This window comes from Pristis pectinata, chromosome 24 (assembly GCF_009764475.1).
Source record: "Pristis pectinata isolate sPriPec2 chromosome 24, sPriPec2.1.pri, whole genome shotgun sequence".
Taxonomy (NCBI): Eukaryota; Metazoa; Chordata; class Chondrichthyes; order Rhinopristiformes; family Pristidae; genus Pristis; species Pristis pectinata.
In genome coordinates this window covers 2,089,839-2,106,540 of record NC_067428.1, presented here as the reverse complement: position 1 = coordinate 2,106,540, position 16,702 = coordinate 2,089,839, and the positions used below count along the sequence as shown (strand labels likewise).

General features: G+C 49.8%; 1 protein-coding gene across 4 annotated transcripts in view; it reads left to right on the top strand.

Annotated features, from left to right (window-relative positions):
* Positions 1-230: 230 nt before the first annotated feature.
* Positions 231-16,702, top strand: part of LOC127582365 (lipoprotein lipase-like) — a 28,212-nt gene continuing 11,740 nt past the window's right edge. The window contains exons 1-3 of one of the 4 annotated variants that reach the window (XM_052037539.1): positions 239-717; positions 12,801-13,022; positions 15,198-15,367. Coding sequence is in view for 3 of the 4 variants with exons in the window: in XM_052037537.1 (XP_051893497.1) it covers positions 624-717; positions 15,198-15,367 (264 nt within the window). In the remaining variant the exon portion in view is untranslated. Of the gene's footprint in view, positions 718-12,800; positions 13,023-15,197; positions 15,368-16,702 lie in introns of all 4 variants that reach the window. The other 3 variants (XM_052037537.1, XM_052037538.1, XM_052037536.1) reach the window with 3 other exon arrangements.

Here is a 16,702-nt window from a genome sequence, read left to right as displayed (position 1 = left end):
TGGAGAGCGGCTCAGTGGGTGTGAGAGAGCGCGGGAGAGGTAGAGGCGGGGAGAAACAGAGAGAGGGGAGAGAGAGAGAGAGACAGAGAGAGGGAAGAGAAAGAGGGAGAGGGGAGAGAGAGAGGAGGGAGAGAGAGGGGAGGGGGAGAGAGGGAGGAGAGAGGGGAGGGGGAGAGAGGGAGGAGAGAGGGGAGGGAGGAGAGAGGGGAGGGAGACAGAGGGAGACAGAGAGAGGGAGAAAGCAAGGGGGCGAGAGAGAGGGGGAGAGAGAGAGGGACAGAGGGGGAGAGAAAAAGGGAGGGGAGAGAGAGAGACAGAGACAGAGACAGAGAGAGGGAGAAAGCGAGGGGGCGAGAGAGGGGAGGGAGAGAGAGGGATAGAGAGGGGGAGAGGGAGATAGAGAGGGGGAGAGGGAGAGGGGAGATAGGGGGGGAGGGAAGGGGAGACACGCTGACAGACAAGTCCAGAGGCAGAGGAGCAGGACACACACACGGGGAGAGTGTGTGACAGACGGAGGAGGCAGCGGGACGGGAACACGGAGCACCAGCCGACGTTCACAGCCGGGTTGTTGGCGGCAGAAAGTTTCACAGCCCCGGGGAGCGCTGCGTGGAGCCGGCGGGACCATGCCGATGTGTGGGAGCGGGTACCTGCCCTGGATCTGCATCCTGCTCTCCCCCCTCGCCCGACTGTGTCCGAGCCGAGCCCAGAGCTACACAGGTACCGCCGCCGGTCGTCTCCGCCCGCCCCACCCCACACACTCCCCCCCCCACACACACTCCCCCCCCACACACACACACTCGCCCCCCACCCACACCCACACACACACTCCCCCCCCACACACACACTCCCCCACCCACACACACACACTTCCCCCCACACACAGTGACACCCTCTATCCACACCCACTGACGCCCCTCACACTGACCCCCCACGCACTCACACCCCCCTCCCACACTGACCCCCACCCACTGTGTTGTCCTCTCCCAGTGTGAATGAATTGTGTCCCTGTGTTGGGCAGTGAGACGCCCCAGCTGACACCCACAGCCCGGCTCCCAGCCCGGTTCCCGGTGATTCCGCCCGCGGGCTGTTCCTACCCGCGGTCACGCTGCCACTGGCCGCCAGTAACCTCCGGGCCGGACGGGCGGCGGATTCCCCGCTCGGTAACCGCGGGCCGGGAGCGTGGGGAGCCCGCCGGCTGCTCCACGTCTCCCTGCTCGGCTACAACCCTGCTCCGGCAGCGTGGTGCTGAGGCGTGCCCGATACCCGGCGCCCCATCCACCCCCCACCACTCCCCAGCCCCCTTGTGTCTAGAAATCCGGCTCCTTCTTAAACAGACGGGCTCCGCAGTCTCTGGGGTACAGACTTACACAGCTTCACTACCCCAGTGAAGTTCCCTCCTCACCCCATCCTAAAAGTCTTCCCCTATACCTTGAGATTGTGAACCATGGACTGAGACCCCACAGCCAAGGGAAACATCCCTCCACAGTCAGTTCGTCAAATCCTGGCAGATCCCCTCTCATTCCTCTAAACCCCAGTCAACTCAACCTCTCCTCGTCAAACTGCCCCCTCAAGGCTTCACCACACACTCTCCATGGGAGATACATCCTTTCTCAGGTAAAAAGACCGAAACTGCACACAGTCCTTCAGTGTGATCTCACCAAGGCAGCAGGACTTGGACTCAGACCCACTTGCAGAGACTATCCTGGCACTTGTCTCCTTGGCTGTCTGTTGCTTCCGCATGTTTACTGGTACACAGGGGGCTGTGCATCCACAGTTCCCAGTCTTAACACCATTTCAGTAATACACTGCCTTCCTGGGGATTGAACTGAATTGGATACTTTCATATTTCGAACTTCTCGTGACACAGAAGGGAGGCCATGCAGCCCACTGAGTCAATGCTGCCTCACAGAGCAATCCCATCAATCTTGTTTCCACTATTATTCCCTGGAACCTGTTCTGCCTTGCATGACCATGGCCTCCCCCCTCCCCGATTTCTCCAGCACCCACCCACACTACACTACACTCGAGGCCAGTTACCATACCAGCCAGCGTGTCTTTGTGATGTCAGAAGAGACCAGAGTGCCCGGGGCACCCACGTAATCACAGGGAGAACATGCACAGGTTGGGATTGAACCCAAGTCACTGGAACTGTGAGCAGTGCTGGGGATGTTTCTTCATGTTATACGACATCTGCCATGTATCTGCCCGCTCCCTTAGTTAGTCTAAACCATCTTGAAACCTCTTTATGTCTGCTACTCAACTCACAATCCCTCCCAGTTTTGAGTTGTTGCCAAATTACTGCAGTATGTTGTGAATAACTGGGTCCCAATCTCTGTACGTAGTCACTGCCAAACAGTCCCTGCCTGCCACATGGAGAAAATCACAGTTATTCCTGCCGTGTTTCCTGTCACATTACCCCAATCCTATCTGCTTCAGTTTTGCACACTAACCTTTCATTTGGGACTTTATCAAAAGACTTCTGAAGTTCCAAATACTCCATACTCATTGGTTCTCCCTAATCTAATCTATCGGTTAGATGCTCAAAAGCCCCAGGAGTTTTGTCAAACACTTGCATAAATCCACGTTGACGTTGTCTAATCCGCTGGATATTTTCTGTTCTCACATCCCTTCTAATAGACCCTAGCACACTCCCTGCTGCTGAACAAGTCTGTAGTTCACTGTTTTCTCTCTTCCTCCTTTTTACACAGCGGGGTTACATTTGCCACCCTCCAATCCGCAGGGGACATTCAATGATCTATGGAATTATGGAAGACGATAATGCATTCATGATTCCTATGACTGCCTCTGAGCTGCAGAATATCAGGCTCTGTGGATTTATCAGTTTAATTTCTTCAGTACTAACTACCTATTAATTATAATATTGTGTTGTGTAGATGGTACACATTGCAGGCACTGTGTGCTATCGATGGAGGAACTGAAGATTTAGGGTGGTTAATAGGGTGCCAGTCAACTGGATTGCTTTGTCCTGGATGATGTCGGACTTCTGGAGTGTTATTGGAACTGTACTAGGGCTAGCGAAGGGTGTTCCACCCCACTCCTGGCTTTTGGGTGTCAGGAAGTGAGTCGATCACCATTGGATCCACAGCTTCTGACCTACTGTTGTAGCTACAATACTTATGTGGCCAGTCCAGTTGAGGCTCCGTCAATGATGACCCCAAGGATGTTGATAGTGGAGGACTCAGCTATGGTAATCCCATTGAATATCAAGGTTAGATTCTCTCTTGCTGTAGACGGTCATTGCTTGGCACTATTGTGGTGTGGATGTTACCTGTCACTTATCTGTCCATCCCTGAACATCGTGCGGGTCTTGCTGCAGGCAGGTATGTGTTGCTTCATTTACTGCGGAGCTGCAAATAGAACAGAACATTGTTTAATCATCAGCAAACGTCCCCACGTCTGACCTTCTGATGGAAGGAAGATCATAGATGAAGCGGTGGAAGGTGGTTGGGTCTAGGAACCTGCCCGAGGAAGATCCAGACCTGTTCCCATTATGCCCCTGCAGTACAATATGGTGGACACAACATGATGGACGATATCCTCAGTCTGAAGGTGGGACTAAGTCTCCACTACGAGGATTATCATTTCTGTTGGTTCACCCGGTACCTGCTGCACACACAGTCCGGCAGCTACCTCCTTCAGGGCTCGGTCAGTCCAGTCTCTGGTGATGGACATTGAAGATCCCACCCAGAGGATGTTTTGTGCCTTTGCTTCCTTCAGTGCTTCTTCCAAGTGTTGTTCAACATGGAGGAGCACGGATTCATCAGCTGAGGGACGACGGGATGTGGTAATGAAGAGGTTTCCTTGCCCATGTTCAACCTGATGCCATGAGACTTCATGAGGGCTGGACTCAACATCGAGGACTCCCAGGGCTGCTCCCTCTCACCCATTCCCCTGCCTTTTTTAAATTTCAAAATATACTTTTTCCACAAAGAATTCAGAAGTATAATACAAACATTGAAGTCAACACTTCCATCAGTCCTGTTATTCCAGTTTCCATACATTAACACAATATCAGTTGTCATTTATATACAACCCTTGAGCAAATAGTTCATGGGATTTCTGTACAGATTCCAACACATGGTGTGCGATGGCAGGAGGGCATCTCCCCCACGGAGGCCTTCACCTCCAGCACGTCCCTCAGCAGGTGTTCCTGCACCTTGGGGTGGCCATTTGTAGCCCCCGGCGATGGACAACACCTCACTCTGGAGAGAGGTTCAGGGGGAGCAGAGGGCGCCTTTCACCGTGATGATGGTTTCCAGCCACAGCTGATGCTGGGCTCAGGGTGTGTCCCCGGGAACAGCCCAGACTGCACTGAGGGCTCAGTCCCGCAGCTGCTGGGATGAACTTTGATACGTACCCCTGCACCTCACCCCAGACCCTCCTGACAAAGGTGCATTCTCTCAGGAGGTGGGCACCATCGCACTGCCGGTGAGGACACCCCGAGGGCAGTGTGGGATGTGGCTGATGTGAACGGACGTGACAGATCTGACAGCGGACCCTTTCTCCCCACTGACCAAGGTGGCGATGGTTGTGTGAAAGCTTTGGTGATGGGACCTTCTGCCAAACGACTCAGGTGGCCTGCTGGGTGAACCATCCAACAGGACCCACCATCTCCTTTCCCCGCAGGACCTTGGACAAAGTCAAAAGTCAAAGTCGAGTTTATTGTCATAAGCACAAGTCCACGTGTGCACGGGTGCAATGAAAAACTTACTTGCAGCAGCATCACAGGCACACAGCATCAGATCAGCATCATTCACAAGAAAAACATAAGATCAGAAGTGGTTTTCTGGATAAAAAGTTCCACAAGGAATGGTCCAACTGAAAGGGTTGCTCCAAGACCCAGCCTTCACAGCCCTGCAGACAAATGGAACATAATACCCGGTGTGCCCGACGTCTATGTGCAGCTTTGAGGTTCGGCTAAACTTTCTCCATGTCTCAGCTCCGAGTAGAGCGGTGAAGTGTTGCTGCAGAGCAGTGGTGGGGTATGGACCAGCAACACCCAGAGCACTTCCCACCTGGATCAGCTCCTTCCCCATGAATGACGGTGAATCCTGTGGCGATGTGCATCAATTCTATCTTCACCTTACCTATACTACACCCAGCTCCTGCTGCATGCACAGGTGCCTCCGAACCATATTCCCAGCACCTTCAGGTAAGTGGACCTGAGAGTGAAGGGAACAGAGCACCAGTCAGATTGAGTGTCAATGAACTTGGCCTCCCTTTTCCTGTGATTGACACCAGACCTCAAGGCCAGTTCACAATGAAGTACGTTAATCTGTGGACTGACTGTGGGTCCGAGCAGAAGACAGTGGCATCATCCATGTACAGGGAGGCTCTGACCTGAGCGCCTCTGCTGTCTGTGATCATCACCTCTCATATATCCACATCCTTCCTGATGGGCTCAGCAAAAGGCTCAATGCAATACACAGTGAAGGCAGAGGAACGAGAGCAGATCTGACAAGGAAGCTTCTCAGTAACTTGGACAGTGCGGCTGATGTCTGTTAGAGTAAGTCGCATCCAATTAGAGATCCTCTCCCCAAAGCCCACCATGTATGTGGGTGACCTCCTGTCGAAGGCCTTCACCTGGTGCAAGCTGACCAGGCAGGTGTTCTCTCTTGCCCTGCAGGTAGCTCTGAGCAGCGCAAGGCTGCCTGAGAGCTTCCTGCTGAGTACAGAGCAGCTTTGGTCTGGTTGATCACCTGCCCCCGAGCAGATGATCCGATTGGCAATGACCCTGGACCGGATCTTGTAATCCACATTCAATGGTGAGACACCAATTCCTGATGTCTTCCCTCTCCCACTCCTGCTTGTTCATGAAGGTGACGGTGCCCTTCCTCATGGATTCTGACATGCTGCCAGCCCACGTACACTTCCAGCAGGTCTGGACCCCAGGTCCCACAGAGACGAGTACAACTCGGCTGGGAAGCTGTCACTTCTGGGACTTTTACTCAGCTCGAAGGAAAGGAAGCAACTTGGTCAGTTCCTCCAGAGTCAACAGCTGGTTCAGGTGCTCCTGCTGATGTCAACTAAAGCCCCTGAGACAGAGGAACAGTGAGCTCTGGGAGGCTGTTCTGTCTGTGCCCTTTGGATCATATGGCTGGCACAGAAGGGTTTGCAGATCCTCACCTGTGAGGATGTTACAGACCCATCCTCTGCTGATCACACCTCTTTCTGTGAACATGTCTCATCCTGCTTCACAAAGAGGATTCTGGAAGGTGACTTTGGAAGATTCTGAGGCAAAGAGCGAGGCTTGCAGGCTCTCAAGGAACTCCGCAGCATTCACACCCATTGACTGAAAAAGAATGTGCAAGGATCAGGCGGTTTCGAGGAGATCTGAGGAAGAACTTTTTCACCTAGAGAGTGGTGAGAATCAGGAGTACGCTGCCTGAGGGAGTGGTGGAGGAAGGTACAAAATTTAAGGAAATCGGACAGGGTCTAAAGGAAGCAGAAAACTTCAAAAGGGAATCAGGACGGGTAAAAGGGGTAACAAAATATATCCGTTGAGTAGGATTAAGAGAATCCCAAGGCATTTTATACATACATTAAAAACCAGAGGGTCAAAGGAAGGAATTTATGCCTGGAGCAAGAGGAAGTGGGTGAGGTACTAAGTGAGTACTTCGTATCAGTATTCACCAGGGAGAACGACGTGCAGGATAGCGAGACCAGGGAGGGATATGCGGATATTCCAGTGCATGTCATTATCAAGAAGAAAGTGGTGTTGGAGCTCTTGGAGAACATTGTTGGATAAGTCCCCAGGGCCTGATGGGATCTATCCCAGGTTATTGAGAGAAGCAAGAGAGAAGATTGCTGGGGTCTCGACAGAGATCTTTGTATCCTCTCTAGTCACAGGTCAAGTCCCAGAGGACTGGAGAATAGCCAGTGTTGTCCCTCCATTTAAGAAGGGCAGTAGAGACAACCCAGGTAATTATACATCAGTGTCAGGAAATTACTGGAGAAGATTTGTAGGGATAGGATCAAGAAAAGTGTAGACTTATTAGGGATAGTCAGCAGGGCTTACAAATTTGATTGAGCTTTTTGAGGAGGTGATGAAGATGATTGAGGGGGCCGGGGCAGTGGATGATGTATACGGGCTCTTTAGTAAAGCTTTCGACAAGGTACCTCTTGGTGGGCTGCTCCAGAAGATTAAGGGATCCATGGAGACTTGGTAGATTGGATTCAAAATTGTCTTAGCCATAGAAGATGGAGGGTAGTGGAGGTCTGTGACCAGTGGTGTTCCACAGGGATCAGTGCTGGGACCTCTGTCATTTGTGATATGTGAAAATACTTTTGATGAAAATGGAGATGGCTGATTAGTTAGCTTGAGACAGCACAAAAATTGGCAGAGTTGTGGACAGTGAGGAAGGTTGTCAAAGGATACAGCAGGATATAGGTCAGCTGGTAATGTGGGCAGAGAAATGGCAGATGCAGTTTAATCTGGAAAAGTGTGAGATGTGGCATTATGGGAGATCAAGTGCAAGAGGAAGGTCTACAGTAAATGGCAGGACCCTTAGCCTTGATGTACAGAGGGATCTTGGGGTGCAAGTCCATAGCTCTCTGAAAGTGGCAACACCAGTGGATAGGGTGGTAAAGGTGCTGTACGGCAGACTTGCCTTCACTGGTCAGGGTGTGGATATAAAAGTCGGGAAGTCATCTTGCAGTTGTATAAAACTTTGGTTAGGCCACATTTGGAGTATTGTGTGCAGTTCTGGTCACCCCATTACAGGAAGGATGTGGAGGCTTTGGAGAGGGTGTAGAAGAAGTTCCCCAGGATGCTGCCTGGATTAGAGAGTATTAGCTACAAGGAGAGGTTGGACAAACAGATTGTTTTCTCAGAGGCTGCTGGGTTCTGCTGTTGGAAGAGGACCGTTCTGTGGACATGTGGAGTTTCCTCGTGACCTTTGTTTATAAGATTGCTGCTGTGGGCTTCCCGGAGCTGGGGAACGGATGGTGGTGCTTCCAGGTTCCTGGAGCTGGAATACAGGGATGTTATTCCCAGATTCCTGGGCCTTGGTACAGGGACGCTCTTCCCAGAGCTGGATACAGTGGGCACTGTCCCCAGGTTCCCGGAGCCAGGTAGAGGGGTGCTGCACTGACTCTGGATTCCTGGCTTGGTGCAGCTGCCCTCAGTCCCCCGGAGGTGGGAGTGCTGGGAATGCTGCTACCAACATGTCGTGACTCTTGTCGTGACTCCTTTCAGGCACACTGTCACTTACACCTTGTCTGCCCGACACACTGTACCTTTCCTCGGCAGCCTCCCTGCTCCCGTTCAGAGGAGTCATCGCTGTGTGAGGGCTCCATGCCCCTCAGGCACGGTAGTGTAGCAATTAGCGTTACGCTTTACAGCACCAGTGAGCCTGGTTCAATTCCCACCACTGTCAGTAAGGAGTTTGTACATTCTCCCTGTGTCTGCATGGGTTTCCTCCAGGTGCTCTGGTTTCCTCCCACAGTCCAAAGGTTAGGAAGTTGTGGGCATGCTACGTTGGCGCCAGAAGCGTGGCGACACTTGCAGACTGCCCCCAGAACACTCTACGCAAAAAGATGCATTTCACTGTGTGTTTCGATGTACATGTGACTATCTTAATATCTTATCTTCTCACACTGGCTCTCTTGGTTTCACTGCCCTGCCTCTGTGCACTGGGTGTGGATCTGGTAGCTGGAGGTTATTACCGTACCTCCTTCCTGCTGTCCTGTGTTTCACCCCTTCCTCTGTAACCTGGGGCACCTCGTGGGGTGATGGTGGACCAACGAGCTTCATCTCTTTGGGAGCAGCTATGACTGCTGCTCCTCCCCGAGTCTCTTCTCCCGCTGCCTGTGGACGGGCTGGGGACCCGCCTCTCCCACAGGCAGCTTTGCCAGGTGATTGTTTGCAGGAACCTCTTCATTCGACTGTGTCAGGGTGTTGCATGACCAGTCTGCGGGACACTCACCCAGTCGGCAGGAGTTTGTGAGTCTTTGCAATGTGGTGTGTGATGGTTGACTGAGGCCTGAATCTGGTGCCTGGGTTGGTGGGATGTGGTCTGTTCAGTTTTGTTCTTCCGGTTTAAGAAACAGCTGAGTGGTTTCTGCTGGGTGATTTCAAGGGGAGTTAAGAGTTAACCACATTGGTGGGTCTGGTGTCACATGTGGACCAGGTCAGGAAAGGGTGCCAGACTTTCCAGAACTCCATCAGTAACGGAGAAGGGATTTTTTTGACATTCAGGGAACTTTTGCAGTCATCATTTCTGAGACTAGTTTTAAATACCAGGTTATTTAATGAAATCCCCAACTGAAGCAGTGATATCCGCACCCATCTAGCTCACAACTCAATGCTACAAACTGGTCGTACATCTGACTGCAGGATACAAAGGCCTCAGTGGCTAAAGGACAAGCAAGCGGCAGCTCCGAGTGTGCCCGCAAAGGATGAGGTGCCAGCCCAGTGACACTGCAGTAAGGAACTACATGCATGTCAAGCAGCAAGAAGAGCACGTAATGAACGGAGCGAAGGAACTTCACAACCAATGGATCGGATGGAAGCTCTGCACTCCTGCCACATCTAAACCCATCTTCAACGGTGGTGGGGCCCAGCTCGTGAGTGCTAAAGTCTGCAGCGTTCACAGCCATGGTCAGTCAGAAGTTCCAAGTGGATGGCCCATTAACACTCCCTCCCACGATACTCCCATCACAGAAGTCAGTCTCCAGCCAATCCAACTGTGATACCAAGAAACAGCTGAGAGCACCGGATCCGACAAGGGTTACAGGGGTGGGCAACCTCCCAGCTGTAGTACCGCAGACCTGTGCTCCAGTGAAGCTGTTCCAGTACAATTACAGCTCCGACATCTACCTGGCAATGTGGAAAATTGTCCAGGTGTGTCCTGTCACCAGGGACAGGGTGTTGGGAAATGTAACGAGACTAAAGACAGACAGGTTGCCAGGGCTCAACTGCTGGCACCCACGGGCTTTAAAAGAAGTGGCTGCAGAGATGGTGGACCCACTGGTTGAAGTTGTTCAAACCTCACTGAGTTCCGGGAAATCCCAGTGGATCGGAACACCACAACTGCAACATCCTGATCAGAGAAGGGAGGGAAACATAAACTGGGAAATTAGAGGCCAGTTAGCTTAACATCTGGTGGGAAGCTGCTGGAACCTATAATCAAGGAAGAAATAGCTAGTCATTTAGAAAAGCTTCATATAATCAAACCAAGTCAATATGGTTTTCATGGTTTTATGAAAGCAAAATTATGTTTGACAGATTTGCTGAAGTCCTTCAAACAGTCAGCATAGGGGAACCAATAGATGTGGTGTACTTGATTTCCGGAAAGCATTCAATAAGGTGCCACATAAAAGGCTGGGGCACAAGGCCAGAGCTCATGGTATTGGGGAAGTGTGTTAGTATGGATTGAAGACTGGTTATCACATAGAAGACAGAGAGTCAGAATGAATGGTCTTTTTCAGGCTGGAGAGGTGTAACTCGTGGAGTGCCCCAGGCTCAATTATTTACTATGTAATAGGTAATGTTGCAGCTATATAGGACGCTGGTCAGACCCCACTTGGAGTACTGTGCTCAGTTCTGGCCGCCTCACTACAGGAAGGATGTGGAAGCCATAGAAACGGTGCAGAGGAGATTTACAAGGATTCTGCCTGGAATGCGGAGCATGCCTTATGAAAGCAGGTTGAGGGAACTCGGCCTTTTCTCCTTGGAGGATGAGGGGGGACCTGATAGAGCTGTATAAGATGATGAGAGGTATTGATAGGGTAGATAGTCAGAGGCTTTTCCCCAGGGCTGAATTGGTGGCCACAAGAGGACACAGGTTTAAGGTGCTGGGGAGTAGGTACGGAGGAGATGTCAGGGGTAAGTTTTTTACTCAGAGAGTGGTGAGTGCGGGGAATGGGCTGCTGGCAATGGTGGTGGAGGCTGATACGATAGGGTCCTTTAAGAGACTGTTGGATAGGTACTTGGAGCTGAGAAAAATAGAGGGCTATGGGTAAGCCTAGTAATTTCTAAGGTAGGGACATGTTCCGCACAGCTTGTGGGCAGAAGGGCCTGAATTATACTGTAGGTTTCCTATGTTTCTATGTTTCGATTTATATTAATGACTTGGAGGAGGGACAAAGTGCAAGGTATCCAAGTTCATTGAACACACAAAACCAGATGGAAAAGTCATGTTGCAATGAAGATATTAAGTCTCTGCAACAGAATAGAGATTGGTTAACTTGTGGGCAGAAACTTAGAAAATGGCGCTTAATGTAGAAAAGTGTAAAGTCATGCACTTTGGAAAGAGGAATCTGAAGGCAGACTGTTATCTGTGTGGAGAAAGGTTGCAGATAAACAAAGTACAGTGGTATCTGGGCGTTGTCGTGCTTGAATTGCTAAAAGTTATCTGCCAATTGCAGGAAGTGATTAAGAAGGACAGTGGCTTATTGGCCTTTATTGAGGTTAAGATTAAAGGAGCATTGTTTCAATTGTACAGGGTGTTAGAGAGGTCACACCTGGAGTACAGGGTTGGTCCCCTTGTTCAAAAAGGGATATGTTAGCATTGGAGAGCATCCAGAGGAGATTCCTTAGACCAATTCCTAAGGTGAGAGAGTTGTCCCATCATGACTGGCTAAAAAAAAGCTAAACTTCTTGGAGGAGTTTAGAAGATTGAAGGGTGATCTTGCTAGAACATACAAGATCCTGAGGGGGCATGAGAGATAGATATCGAGATGATCCCCCTAGCGGGAGAGTCTCAAACAAGGGGACAGAGTTACAAGGGGCAGTTATTTAAAACAGATGCGTAGAAATTCCTTCTCATGGTGAATCTCTGGAACTTTCTGCTCCAGAGGGATATGGGAGCTGGATCACTGGAAGTATTTGAAGGGGAGGTAGATACATTCTGAGGGAATTCGGGGCTATGGGAACTGGCAGAGGAGAGCAGGTGAGGCATGGGGCAGATCAGCCATGATCACATTGATTTGTGGGGCCGAGTGGCCTACTCCTGCTCCCCTTTCTTCAGAACTTGTGTTCGCCAAGAGCAGGATGAATCCCTGTACATTCAGTCTGCTCTCAGTCATGAGGAAGATGACAGAGCTGTCATTGACAGTGCTAACAAACAGCAGTAACCTAATCACCGATGTCCAGTTTGCTTTTGCCAAGACCACACGATGCCAGACCTCAACACAGTCTTGGTCCAAACACGGGTCCAGTTACTGAATCCCAGAGATGAGGTGAGAGTGACTGCTCTTGATATCAGACTGAGTGTGCTATGAACCCTGGTAAAACGGAAGTCAATTCACACAAATGAAGATGGTTGTGGCTGTTGGACGTCATTCACTCCAGCTCCAGGACATCTCTGCAGGAGAGGGCAGTGTCCTGGGCCCAACCATCAGCGACCTTCCTTCCACCATAAGGTCTGGTGTGGGGATGTTCACTGACAATTGCACAATGTTCGATTCCATTTGAGGCAGCCCATGCCTGCACACATCAAGACCTGGGCAACATTCAGGCATGGCCTGATAAGCGGCAAGTAACAATTGCAGCACAGAAGTGCCAGAGAGTGGCAATCTCGATGAAGAGTCCAATTATCTCCCTCGACATTGGTATCACCATCACCGAGTCCCCACCAGCAACATCCCAGGGTCGCCATCAACCAGAAACTCAACTGGACGAGCCACATAAAAAAACCGCAAATCCTGTAAACCTGAAATCAAAACAGAAGATGCTTGAAACACTTAACGCGTCAGGCAGTGTTTGTGGGGAGGGTTAGTTAACATTTCAGGTTGAACATGAAGCGCGCTTCCAGTATTTTCTGTTTTTATTTCAGACACATAAACCGTGGCTGCAAGGGCAGGTCAGAGGCTGGTACCCTGCAGCAGGTGACACCGTTGGATGCCACTAAGAAACCAATGCAACGATAAGTCTAACGGCAGGGAGAAGGTTGGATGAAAGGGGGCGTCTGCAGATGTAAAGCTGTTCTCTGAGAACTGAGAACATTTGAGTACTTCAGTGGAATTTGAGGGAACGCCGCTGAGAAAAGCCTGACCTGGTGAATACAGAACATTATCCTGCATTTTATAAAGTGGTTGTTGTATCGGGAGGGAGTCCTTCTGTCTGTTACCCGGCACAGATCTGTGCTTTGAATGTCTGACCAGCACAGGCTTCTACCATGAATACGTGCACATCAAATTCACATCACAGCAGTGTGAATAAAGGAGGAATGGCAACTCTGAAAGCTGCCATGTATTTTACAGAGAAAACACTGAGCCCAAGCGTGGAGTCAAGGTCTTCGTAGCCAAAAGTTTCTGAATGGGAAAACTGAGATTCAGCAACATTTTAGGGAAAGAATAATAACCAAACATGCCTGTGCAACTCTATAAACACAACAGCCCACAGAGACGGCATTGTTGTTTGTAGACAACGACCAGTGCTGGCAGTGTTTCCTGTGCCTGCCGTGTTCAATGCAGATGATCACAAGCAGTGTATACCGTGTAGAGATAGGAACGAGAAGCGTTTTATCGAGGTTATGTCAAGGAGTTCCTGTGGTGTGAGAATGATAACAAGCAGCGTCTGTGGTGCTTTAGGAACACACAGTGCCTGCAGTATTTTATCAAGAGGATAACAGGCACTGCCTGTAATGTTTATAGTGACGGCAACAAGCAGTGTCTGCAGTGCATTCTACAGTTGGTAACACACAGTGCCTGCAGCATTTTACAGAGATGATCAAAAGCAGTGGCTGCAGTGTTTCATGCAGATGGTACGAAACGTTGCCTGTAGTGTTTAAATTGATTGTAACAACCAGTGCCTGCAATGCTCTACAGCGATGGTAGCACAAAGTGCCTGCAGTGTTTTACGGAGATAACATTCAGTGTTTTATAGCGAGGATAACAAGCAGTGCCTGCATTATACCAGCAGTAATGAGCACTGCCTGCAGTGATATATTGAGATGATACCAAGGACTGCCCGCAGCGTAACACACAGTGATAGCAGTGCTTTATAGAGATGATACCAGGCTGTGTCTGGAGTGTTTTATAGAAGTGTCTGCAGTGCTTTAAACAGATGGTAACAGGTGGAAACAGAAGCGTTTTATCAGATTGATTACAAGCAGTGCATGCGGAGTTTTATTGAGCTGATGCCCAGGAGTTCCTGCAGTGTGACACTGAGTGATAACAGTGCCATTTTATAGAGATGTTAGCAACCACTGCCTGCAGTGTTTCATCCGGATGATGCCAAGGAGTTCCTGGCAGACTGTAACCAGCGGTGTTTTCCAGCGATGTCAACAAGCAGCAGTAGTGATGTTAACAAGCAATGCCTGGACTGTTTGTCGAGATGATGCAAAGGATGACCAGCAGCGTGACACAGAGATGATAACAAGAAGAGGCGGCAGTGTTTTATGGAGATAATGACAAACAGTGTCGGCAGTGCCCTCTAGAAAGGATAAGCAGTGTGTAGTGTTTTATATTGGTGGCAATAACCTCTGCCTGCAGTGTTTGATCATAATAGTCATAGGCAGTGCCAGCATTTTTTACATTCTTTATGTTAGTGTTTGCTTGTGTAGGAAGTAATTTTGCCTCATATCTGTTTCATTTGAACAATCATAATCTTCACCTTCTTCCCATGACCAGTTCTTGTTCACCTTCCACATTTCATCGTCTATCTCCATAGAACCATAGAACAGCACAGCACAATACAGGCCCTTCGGCCCACAATGTTGTGCCGACCTTTAAACCACGCCAAAGACTATCCAACCCCTTCCTCCCACATGTCCCTCTATTTTAAATTCCTCATGTGCTTATCTAACAATCTCTTGAACTCGACCAACGTATCAGCCTCCACCACCACCCCAGGCAGCACATTCCATGCACCAACCACTCTCTGGGTGAAAAACCTCCCTCTGACATCTCCCTTGAACTTCTCACCCTCCTGCCCTGCAGTATTGTTGCAGTTGCGTTTATCCATGTATCCCACCTCCGAGAATCTGTTCCCCTTTGCTGAATATTTCCGTCTAACTTCTGACATCACTCCATTCTGCAATGAATTTGTTGTCTGAAGGGGAGCTGATGTTAGGGGGAATGTGGAGCTGAGGCAGGGATCTGCTCAAGCATGCTTATATTGTTCAAGGGCTGAGTGGCCAACGTCTGATTCCTTCAGTGTGTCTCTCAGTGTGTCTTCAGCACTAGATGTTGGGTGCGCGCCATTCATAGTTGGTCTTAACTTTACACAGCTCCTCAGACAAAAAAGGACTTCAGCAACATCGTGACCAAGTTCTCTCTCCGAAATGCCTTGGATCCAGAGGCCGATTCCTGTTACCTTATCCCTGGCCAGTTGGAAAGCTTCTCAGAATGCAGCTTCAACCAAACCGCGAGGACGTTCCTAGTCATCCATGGGTGGACGGTAAGTTCCAACAAATGGATAAATTAAACAAACATTTATTTCTGCCCTCTGTTGATTGCTGTAAATCCTTACAAACTTACATTGCTCGTGCCTGCCAGTTAGGCTGCAGTGCTTGTGATTGAAATGAACCTGAAAGAACTCACAACAATCATTGCAGAATTGGCAGGGCAAATAGCTATTGACACAGTTCCAACAGTCCAAATCAATCCTCACTGCAAACAATTTCAGACGTCCAATATCGACAATCCTCAAAATGGCGGGGTCCAGGCAAGGCCAAACCATCTGCAGCTGGGACATCCATCTCAGCTCCCTCCCGAGATCACAAATGTCACAGGAACCACCTCCAGCTAATTTGATTCACTCTTCACAATGCATAATATTGAGAAATGGAGCAGAGATACGTGAAAGACTGCAGGACCAGATAACATCCCAGATATAGCACTGAAGATCTGTACTCCAGTGAAGCTGTGCCAGTGCAGTTACAACGCTGGCATCTAGTGACAATGTGGAAAATCACCCAGCTATGTCCCATCCACAAAGTGCAAGGCACATCCAGCCTTGCCGGTTTCTGCCTAATCAGTCTGCTCTGAACCATCGGCTGAGTAATGGAAGCTGTTTGCGACAATGCTCCCTAATGGCACTTGTTCTTCAATATAACCATCCTATCAACACCCAGTTATTCCACTCCAGAACTCACTGTTTTGGTCCTAAAATGGACCAAAGAACTGAGTTCCAGAGTTGAGGTGACCGTGACCACCCTTGGTGTCAAGGCAGCATCTGACCGAGTGTGACATCAAGGAGCCCTGGTAAAGCTGGTGTCAATGGGCATTAAGGGGAGAACACTCCAGTGGTTGGAATCAGACCTCACATGGAGGAAGATGGTTCTTGTTATTGAAGGCTAATCATCCCATCCCAGCCCAGCTACGGGGATTCCTCAGGGCAATGTCCTCGGCCTAACCGTGTTCAGCGGTGTTAACCAGTGGTGTTTTCCAGTGATGTCAACAAGCAGCAGTAGTGATGTTAACAAGCAATGCCTGGACTGTTTGTCGAGTTGATGCAAAGGATGACCAGCAGCGTGACACAGAGACGATAACAAGAAGAGGCGGCAATGGTTGGGATTTTCGCTAAGGATTGCACAACGTTCAATCCCATTCACAACTCCTCAGCAAACGAAGCAGCTCCTGCCCACATGCAGCAGGATTTAGGCCACGTTCAGGCTGGGGCTGATAAGTGACAAGTGTCATTGCCACCACAAAAGGGGCAGGCGGTGACCATCTCCAACAAGGAGAGGTCTAACCATGTAACTTTGAACAATTTACTGGAATTAGGATTGAC